The sequence below is a fragment of the Mastacembelus armatus genome, chromosome 20 (assembly GCF_900324485.2).
Source record: "Mastacembelus armatus chromosome 20, fMasArm1.2, whole genome shotgun sequence".
Taxonomy (NCBI): Eukaryota; Metazoa; Chordata; class Actinopteri; order Synbranchiformes; family Mastacembelidae; genus Mastacembelus; species Mastacembelus armatus.
Window position 1 is genome coordinate 535,516 of NC_046652.1, and position 10,600 is coordinate 546,115.

General features: G+C 42.7%; 1 protein-coding gene across 1 annotated transcript in view; it reads right to left on the bottom strand.

Moving 5' to 3' along the window:
* The window catches only part of LOC113121943 (NACHT, LRR and PYD domains-containing protein 12-like), a 79,504-nt gene extending 70,488 nt beyond the window's left edge, over positions 1-9,016 (bottom strand). Inside the window, 6 exon segments of the mRNA XM_026292837.1 lie at positions 1,994-2,512; positions 2,577-2,963; positions 2,965-3,721; positions 4,091-4,349; positions 5,046-5,165; positions 8,984-9,016. Coding sequence (XP_026148622.1) covers positions 1,994-2,512; positions 2,577-2,963; positions 2,965-3,674 — 1,616 coding nt within the window. The 5' untranslated portion in view covers positions 3,675-3,721; positions 4,091-4,349; positions 5,046-5,165; positions 8,984-9,016.
* Positions 9,017-10,600: the final 1,584 nt, after the last annotated feature.

Here is a 10,600-nt window from a genome sequence, read left to right on the forward strand (position 1 = left end):
AGTCTGTTCATGCTTTGTGTTTTTACTTCAAATTGTGTCATTCTCTTCCAAATATAATACTATGCCTCCATTTAAATTGAGCTCTATTTCAGTATACTTATTTAAAGTACACAATGTATGTGTTCCTGGCTGTGGTAAAGTGGACTCTTGGAAGTGGTCTAATTCCTGTGGACAAAGTTTCACTTCAAAATACTCTTTCATACTACGTGTTTACTTCATGTATTTTGGATGTTTGGACAGAATTCTTGAGAACTATGCAGAATCCTGAATATCACTAAAATCCATTTTAGTCCCATAGTGGTGCAGCCAAATAATACTTTGACCTCACTAATAGAAAACACAAACTGTTGTTCCTGTTTATTGATTTTACGGCCACCGGCGTGCCTGTTTCTCGCCCCCCTCCGTTGTGTTGTTGTTTGCCTGTGTGTTCCGTCTGAAGCCGCCACGGTGAGGAAGATCGGCATCTTTAACTACAACCTCCGACCGGGTGGTAAAGCTGTTGTAGGTTGTCATTGGCCGACGCGAATCCGCAACTGTAAGACGATCAACCATGGACCGCGCCTCTTCGCCTGATTGGCCTACCGCTCCAGCCTTCCACCAATCAATTATCCACACCTTGGCACATCACTTATTTAGTGCCCGTAGTATCCACCTCTCGAGGTGAGTTGTACCTTACCCGTGGTCAGTTCACCTTTGGTGTTGTGGCTCCTCCACAGACTTCTGTGTGTTAGCTTTTGTTAGGTTTGTACACCGAGTGGCGGTTTAGCGGCTACTACTACTGTGTGAGTTTTAACTATTTCTGTTTGGTTACGTACACAGCGTTTTACTGCTGTATTGCGGGCTGGTCTAGTCCGCCTCCCCGCTCTCCTTTTGTTGCTCCTTATGTTGACTGTAGTTACTCAGCTCCGGCGTTTTGGATTTGTTTTAGGGTTTTCCTTTTGTTTATGAATCATGCTGTTAGAGCATTTACCTCCAGTGTCGACCCTGTTTTCTGTGCAGTATTGTAAGAATCGTAGGTTCCTTTGTTTTCCTTGACCTATAAATAAATATCTATTTGCCTTCTTACATCTGGCATGTATGTTACTTCCATAAAATTCCCCTAGACTTTATTGGGTTGTAACAATTGTTATTTTTACCTAGAATGACTAGTTTCAAAAGCTGGAAATGGCTGGATTTAATACTGTTAGAGTTCAAATCAATATTTGTTGGACTGACGTGTTTTGGACTTTGTGTAGGAGTTCCGATTATTTTCAATCATTTTAGAACGACTACAAAGTGCACTGGGCTTTTCAAAGTAAGAGCATTTGAGAACACGCTAACAGGAAGTAGTGCTTTTAGTCCAACATCATTTGACTGGAATCTAAGTAAAGTAGGCTACATACATTTCAGACTCAGTGTTTGGAGAATACATTCAGAGAGCATTGTTGGTGTATTTATTAAACACACAATGATGCTTATAGTGGACTTATATTTACTAGAAATATCAATCCAATATCATTGTGTCTTTTAATGCAATATGTTCAACTTGGTTGCAATTAACACAAAGTCAGTGGCTCATTTTCACGACAAATACTCAAATACTTTGAAAAATATACCTTGCATGCTTTTTTCACATTTCAAACCTCATTCTATTGTATTTCATACATACTCAAATGAGTTCAGAGTATATTTCAAGTACATTTACTTTGGCTCAAAGTCCATTAGTAATACACTGTCAGTTTAATGTCACTATAGGTTTTTGACATTTACAACAAGTCAACTTCAAATGTTTCATGTATATTTTAACAGTAGTGTAGTATTTTGGGCAGCAAAAGTACCCAGTAATACGTGAAAAATATGTTTTTCATGTACTAAAGCAGATTTGTAGTGCAGCTTCCAGGAACTTCACTGGTTTTATTTTAACACTACTGCAAGTATTTCAAAAGTATACTCAATATACTTTTAGAAAATATATGGAAATAGATTTTTTTCACTTGGGCACATCTGGACTTACTTAGCCTTTCTGCAGTTCCTCACAGCTGGAATCAGTCTCAGTCGTCCCTGGTCTGATGTGTTGTTCTTCTTCAGGTCCAACTCATCCAGAACCTCCTCTGACATCTGCAGCATGTAGGCCAGAGCTGAGCACTGGATCTCAGAGAGTGTCTTCTCTGATCTGTTCCCTGACTTCAGGAACTCTTGGATCTCCTGATGAAATGAGTGGTCGTTAAGCTCCATCAGACAGTGGAAGATGTTGATGCTTCTGTCAGGAGAGATATATCTGTTCATCTTCTTCAGGTTGTTGATGGCTCTCTGGATGGTTTCTGGACTGGTCTCTGTCTGACCCAGCAGGCCGCCTAAGACTCTCTGGTTGGACTCCAGACAGAGGCCATGAAGGAAGCGGACAAACAGGTCCAGGTGGCCACTTTCACTGTCCAGGGATTTCTCCATGACTCCCAACAGGACGTCATCCAGAGATGGGTAATGGTGATCCACAGTTGAATCAATGTCAAGATTTTCAGTGATTCTTAACCAACTTTTCATCTCCTCAAAAAAGTTATTCTTTCTGTCATTCACTTTATTTGTATTAGGAAGCGCACTGTTTTCGTTCTTTGCAGAAAAAGTCTGTTTTGCTTTTTTTTTCCCTCATCAAATTGTACTTTTCCCCCAGGAACTCCTCCAGTACTCGTGTCTTCCTGTTGGTGTAACAGTGGACCATGTAGACTGCAGCCAGAAACTCCTGAACACTCAGATGAACAAAGCTGAACATCATGGCTTCATTCTTCCTCCCCCTCTCCTCTTTAAAGATCTCTGTGAACACTCCTGAGTACACTGAGGCTTCACTGACATCAATGCCGCTCTCTTTTAAGTCTTTCTTATAAAAGACCAGGTTTCCTTCTTCCAGCTGCTGAAAAGCCAGTTTTGCTAATGACTTAATGTCCTGAAAACACTTTTCTGAGCCTTCTGAACCGTATTTCTCTTCCCTTTTTGATCTGAAACCACAGGAACTCTGCGTACATCTCAGTCAGGGTCTTGGGCAGCTCTTCCATCTCTCTGGTTTCGAACAGATCCTCCAGAACTGTAGCAGTGATCCAGCAGAAGACCGGGATGTGACACAGGATGTGGAGGCTTCGTGAGCTCTTGATGTGGGAAATGACTTTATTGGACTGCTCCTCATCTGTGAACCTCTTCCTGAAGTACTCCTTCTGTTGGTCTGTGAACCCTCTGATCTCTGTCACTATGTCGACAAAATCTGGGTGGACCTGATTGGCTGCTGCAGGTCTGGTGGTTATCCAGAGGCGAGTGGAGGGAAGCAGTTTCCCCCTGATGAGGTTTGTCAGCAGCTTGTCCACTGAGGTGGACTCTGTCACTTTAAATGTAAGTCTCTGAGTTTTATTGGTACTACAGTCCAGCTGGAGGCGACTCTCATCCAGTCCATCCAAAATAAACAGGAGCTTGAACTCACTCTTGTCATAGTTGGTGTTTCCTGATGACTGCAGCTTTTGAAAGATGAAATTCAGAGCCTCCTTCTTGATCCCAACAGTTTCATTCATGCAGGAGCTCTGCCAGACTGAACTGGTCTCCCTTCCCCTCCCATTGGTCAGCACTGTTTTTATGGGTCTGTCTTGTTCAGGACGAGGTTTGAACATGTCACTGGGTTTCACTGGTTTCTCTGTATCGGTTTTCTTCCCTGCCATCTCAACCCTAGGAGGGTGAGCCTCAGACGTCTGAGACCAGAGGGGTCCTGGTGAGAGACAAAGGGGGGTGTCTTATTTTCAGAGTTACGTTCATGTGGATTTGGTTTAGTGTCATTTTTAATAGCCACATGTTCAGACTCAGGTGGACAACACTGCATGTCTTCCTGCTCCAAATGAAACACCAGCCAAGACCAGGATTTTCTCTTAGAACAGCACCAGTGTAATGTTTTCATCACTAACATGACATCATCTTAAATCAGAACATGAACCTTCTGAAGTTTCAAGCAACTTCCAATTCAGTGAATTTGAAGTCCAATTTCAAGTCCACTGTCTGGTTGTTAAACAGGATTAAAGTCTGGTAAAACCTGAATTCTGTCAAAAAAACAACACCGTCCTTTCCTCTTCCTGTTACTGACCTTCTGGTCCTGAGCTGATGTCTGACAGACTCTGCACCAGGTCGTTCCTGGGAATCTTCTCTAACACCTTCTCGGTCACCTCCACAGCTCCATCAAGTCCATATCTGCACCATCAGACTCACAGTGTCAGGTCTTCTGGCCCCCTCCAGCTGGCTCCTTCTGATGCCTCCTGCTCCAGGAACCACTTGAACTTTTTAAATTCATCTTCTCCCAGATCCTCTAGAATATCTAATATGTCCACTGGTCCCATTGTGTGTCCCTGGTGAGATCAGAGACCAGGGTCAACAGTTGTGTTATTGTTTCTACTTTTGTTGGAGTTTTTACCGGAGCCTGTTCTGACAATGATGAAATAACAAAAATCCAGATGAATTTCAGATGTTTATGGAGACAAACTCCAGCTGCCCTGAGTCCAATTTAAACCGAGTGTGAACAGATGGAGTGAGACATTAAAATCAACACTGAGTTCACAAACAAAAAATGAATCAAAGATACATAATTATTACAAATTTAAAAAAGGAAATGTTTGGAATAAGTTTGACTTCAAGTCAAAAAACATATTTTGCATGTCAACATTTGACTTCACACTTTAGTGTATACACAGGCTGGAGTGTGTGGGCAGGACTGCAGTGTCTGTTCCACTCACTGCTACTGTCCACCTGTTAGTTCTCTTTAGGGAAACTACACAGAACAGGTAAATGAGAAAAACACTTCTGTGTGTCTCTGGAACAGGTTTTCTTCACCTCACAGCTTAAGTTCATGATGTTTGATGTTAGATGAGCTTTGTCTTATTGTGAGAAACCAAACTAAAGACATTCCAAACTGTGAAATATCTGAATAAATATTTTCTTCCTGTGCTCAGTAAGGATCCACCAGGACTCCTACTTCTACTCATTCTGAACCCCAGTCCAACACAGACTCATCTTCAGCTCAGTTTACAGTAGGAACTGTCTCTTACTGTAGGTCTCAGGATCCAGGTTCAGGACTGAAGTTCACAGGATCAGGTCTGAACCAGTCCCTCTTCACACACAGACAGCTGGATCCTGGACACTCTGGTCTCTGTCTGTGATACTGACCTCTGCAAACACAAACATGGTTTTATTGATTTCATATCAATCACTGATCAGTTTGAAGTTTCTGAACCAGTCAGTCCAAGAGATGCAGACCAGGCTGAGCAAACAGGAAGTCCCAGCCACACTGGTCTCAGAGCAGGCAGCTAACTGTCATTAAAGCTGGGCCTCTGTTCTGGGCTCAGCTGCAGCTTTAATGTGCATTCTTCAGCAGGTAAGGACTTTGTGTCCACAGGAAGTCACGGCCTGTTGTTTCCTCCTTTAGTTTCAGCGCTTTGTGTGGACCCTGTCAAGATTCGCTAGGGGGGCTCTTAATTCGGACAAATGATTTGCCCACTCTGGTACTTCAGGTTCAGAAAGGAAACTTGATTTTAACAGAAATAAAAGAAAGCCAGAACATGAAAAGACAACATGAACAAAAGGGCCAAGACATGAGGGTCTGGGTCTCACACACACATTTGAGGACACACCAGGCTGCAAGGGACGCAAAGACATGAAACCAGGGACTAAACTAGAACACAGAACAAACGGCTACTTAGCTTAACTTAACGGGGTAGTCCATGAACAGAAATCCAAAAAGGGGAAAGCATGGCGAGGTAACAAAAACAAGGCAAGATCAGGTAGACAAAAATCAAGCATCTAGTCAGGGACTGTAGGCAGATAACCTGGCAAATGGCTGTGGCTGAACAAAGGTATATAAAGGGAATAACACAAACGAGGCACGGGTGAAAACAGTTAACTAATTGGGTCAAAGTAAAGAGGAACAAGACAGAACAAAACCAAATTCCAAATGTTCTAAATGTCCTGGATGTGACTGTTCCTGTTAAAGGTAAAGTGATCAGGAACAGGCAGAAACGACTAAATCAAAGCTCCAGATTCATTATGACATTTAGAAGCAGATGTTGTCTGTGTTCAATTAAGCTCTACGTAGAAAGAGAGAAACGTATTTTTCTGAACTCATCAACAACAGCAGGAACAAGTCACGTGTCCTGTTTGCTACAGTGTGTAGGTTAACAAACCCTCCATCTCCATTGTCATCAGAACTAATGTCAACATCTAAATCAATGAGTTGGCTTTATTCTTAATGACAAGGTTCAGGGGATTAAACCTGCAATAAACTGCCCAACACAGATACCAACTCTGCAGCCATCCAGGAGACACTTGGTAGAACTGACACACTTTACACCTGTCAATGACAAAACAGTTGAAGAGTCCATCTCCAGTCTGAGTCCATCCACCTGCTGCCTCCATGTTTGACCCTCTAGATTTCTGAAATCAGCACTAAGCAGTTTGTTACCACAACTCACTTAGTTAGTTAATAACTCACTACAGTCTGGAACATTTCCAAGGGCCTTGAAAGCTGCTGTCATCAAGCCTCTCCTGAAGGAGACCAGTCCTGATGCCACAGTCCTGAACAACTACCGGCCAATATCAAACCTGCTGTTTTTAGGCAAAGTCCTTGAAAAAGTTGTTGACCAACAACTTCCTGACTTTCTCCTGCTAAACAAGTGCTTTGATGATCTTCAGTCAGGTTCTAGGCCCCATCACAGCACTGAGACTGCACTCATCAAGGTGACAAATGACATTCGCCTGAACACCGACGCTGGCAGAGTCTCTGTCTTAGTACTGCTGGATCTAAGTGCTGCTTTTGACACTGTTACCAAGGTTAGAGGACTGGATACGCATCTCTGGTACTGCCCTAAAATGGTTTAAGTCCTATCTTGAAGACATGAAGTATTTCATTGAAACTGGTAACTGTGTTTGAGACCAAATGGCGTTGACAGGTGGGGTACCCCAGGGGTCTATCTTGGGTGATGAATATGGACCAGTCAATTCACTGTGTCACTGCATTGAACAGATCACTGTGTGGATGCAAAACAACTTTCTCCAAATAAACAGAGACAAGACTGAAGTAAGTAGAACACTGCTGCTCTGTAGAACCAGGAAGTACAACCACATTACTCCTGTTCTCAGATCTCTGCACTGGCTTCCTGTCTCTCAGAGAATAGACTTCAAAACAGCACTGCTTGTGTATAAGTCTCTTCATGGCTCAGGACCACAGTATATCTCTGACATGTTGATGCCATATGAACCATCTTGAACTCTGAGAACATCAGGGACAGGCCTTCTGCTCGTGCCCAGAGTCAAGACTAAACAGGGAGAAGCAGTGTTTCAGTTTTACGCAGCTAAAATCTGGAATAATCTTCCTGATGATGTTAGACAGGCCTCATGTCTGGCAATGTTTAAGTCCAAACTAAAAACCTCTCCTTTTAGCTCAGCATATGACGACTGAAAGTGTTTTGTCTAAGGTGTTTTATCTGCACTCAGAACTCCTTTCATTTTATTTCAAGTTCATTTTTTACTAGTTGCTGTTTCTTGTTTTGATTTTTTTCATATGTACATTTAACTTGTCTTTTATTTCTGTAAAGCACTTTGAATTGTGCTGTATAAATGGCTTCCTATGTGAGGCCACCTACTCCTGCTGCTCTTATATAATCAACAGAAGTCCATCCTCTGAGTCCATTTGTTAAAGAACTGACCTAACAAGTAACAACATTAGTGTTTATCTGAGACTGTCAGTAAGGGTTAGAGCCTCAGTGTCAGACTGAAGATGCTCCTGGTCCTGGAATGAAGGCAGACCAGTGTGTTCAGGTCAGTCCCAGCCAAACACACATTAACCAACAGCCACAGACACTCACAGATGTGAGGGCACATACTTGTTGACTGTCATTTCAAATTGCTGTATGACTTGGCAATGAGGCAGTCATGTCGTTTGGAATATTTTACTATAGTTGTGCTGGACCTTTAAGGCTGATTTTTGGGTCCACCAATCAGAACCTGACCCCCAAGAAGGTCTGACATAATATTTTTAGATTATTACATAAAAACAACAATAACAACATGTTTTGTGTCAGAGTTCTCACCTCTACAAAAAGACTGAAAAGAATTTTCAGTATGTGGAACCACATGTATGTGGAACATGTGCGGACCTGAATCCAGGGCCCTGATGGGGCCAGTATTTCACTGAATACACACTGGACAATGGGTTTTATTCTGAGCTGGCTGAGATGGATCTGCAACTGTCAGCAGCTCTTTAACACACAAGCACAATCACAATCGAACTGTGGCTGTAAAAAAAGATAAAACAGTTGCTGACTCACTGACAAACAGTCTCAGGGTCTGAGTTCAGGACTGAAGGTCACAGGATCAGGTCTGGACCGGTCCCTCTTCACACACAGACAGCTGGATCCTGATTGTCACTGACATCACAAGACGCTGACAGACCAGAGATCACCTTCACCCCTTTAAATCCAGATCCAGCTGTGTCAGAGTTACTGACATCACTGACATCACAAGACCCTGACAGACCAGAGACCACCCTCACCCTGTTAAATCCAGAGCCAGGTGTGTCAGAGTTACTGACATCACTGACATCACAAGACCCTGACAGACCAGAGACCACCCTCACCCTGTTAAATCCAGAGCCAGGTGTGTCAGAGTTACTGACATAACAAGACACAGACAGACCAGAGACCACCTTCACCCCTTTAAATCCAGATCCAGATGTGTCAGAGTTACTGACATCACAAGACACTGACAGTCCAGAGACCACCCTCACCCCTTTAAATCCAGATCCAGACGTGTCAGAGTTACTGACATCACTGACATCACAAGACTCTGACAGACCAGAGACCACCCTCACCCCTTTAAATCCAGATCCAGATGTGTCAAAGTTACTGACATCATTTTCTATCAGGCTGGACCGGTCTCCACACATGACTCTGATAAAGTCTGACAGTAAACATAAAATTGGATCAGTACTCACAGGTCTCCAGGTCTCCTCTGTCCTCTTCTAATGTTTTCTGATCAAACAGCTGCAGCCTCTGTGCTTTGATTGGTTACTCACTGTGGCCCCGCCCCTTTCCATTTACGGGAAATCACCTGTGTGATTCAGGAGGCGTGAACAGGTGAGAAGAGTATGAGGAAACAGTTTAGGCTGAGGACACACCTTTGTTCAGAAGATCATCAAGGGCATGTTAGGAATGTTTCCTGACACACACACACTGAAGGGAGTGAAGTGAAGTTTTAAGCCAGGGGGCTACAACTAAAACTGACTGAGGTCCAGGAAATTAAGCCTCCTCACCAGCTATGGTCCGGACTATTATAGACCTAAAAATATGAACTGATGCTTTTTGCCAGACTAAAGAAATGAGTGTAGAGAAGACTTTTATTGAACCAAATCTAATATGTTCTGTTATGACCCTAGGGGTCATTATGTGTGAATTTGTGGTATGTGTGGTTGTTAGCTCTCTCCTCCCCAGTTCTTGGTATGTATGTGTGTGTATGTGAGAGAGAAAGGAGTGGGCGTGGAATTTAGGTGGATCCATGGGATTGGTCCATTCAAACTGGATTGATGTTCCTGGATTGGTCCAGCCCTTCGGGAAGACTATAAGAAGCTCCCATTGACTGCAGCCAGGGAGCTCTTCTCCATCTCTGCCACTCCCAAACCAGCACTCTTAGTGTGAACTTTGTGTCAGTCGGAGGCTTGGAAATTTGCTGTTAGTTTGATAATGTATGATTTGAGTATGGACCTTGTGACATCTTCGCACTGTATATATTGAGCACCAAATATTCTTCGTGTTGATTGAAACCCAGTTATTTATTTTACATTTTCTCCTGTGTTTTTGTTAGGAGACCAGGGAAGGAAACCTGTCTTTTTGTTGGGGGTTTTTTTTTTTTGTTAGGAAATAGTAGGTCTACTCTAGCGTTTTGTTTGTTGTTTGTTCTGGGTTCATGGAGTGTTTTAGTTTCTTATTTGACATTATTCAGAAAATAAATAGTTTCCTTTAAGTGTAGTAGTGTTGCTGGATTTTGTTGAGAGTGGGAGAGCTTTGGGAGGAAAACTCACATCGTGTTACGTACCGGTATCCCCTAGACCGGTCGTAACAAGAGCTAGAATAACAAAACACTATCAGGACTTTTCTATTTCTATTTCTGGGAAGAATAATTTAAAGCAGCATTTAGACCACCAAACATTTTACACTGGTCTTTAAACAGAGTTCACTTCATCTGCTCAGGTTTTTCTAAATCCACCTGCCTGGTAAAAGCCTTTAGATCGTAAAGTACCAGACCTTTGTAACCTGATGGACATTTGACCCCTGGGATGTGGTTTAGAGGGAAGGTTCACATGTTAGTTCAGCTCTTTCTGTCAGGACCCTCATAAAACACACACCCATAAATGTTTTGTTCACTCGCAGCTTTCACTTGTCACTTACCCTAACACAAAGTGCTGACACCCCAAGTGGCTCTGACAAAGTGAGGATCAACCCAAAGGTCCTCACTGCCATAGTACTGGTCTTCACATAAAACTGGAACAGCACTGAATCAGAGTAAAAACACAAACATCTGTTTTTGTGTCTTTAAATTAAAGGGTTTTACATCT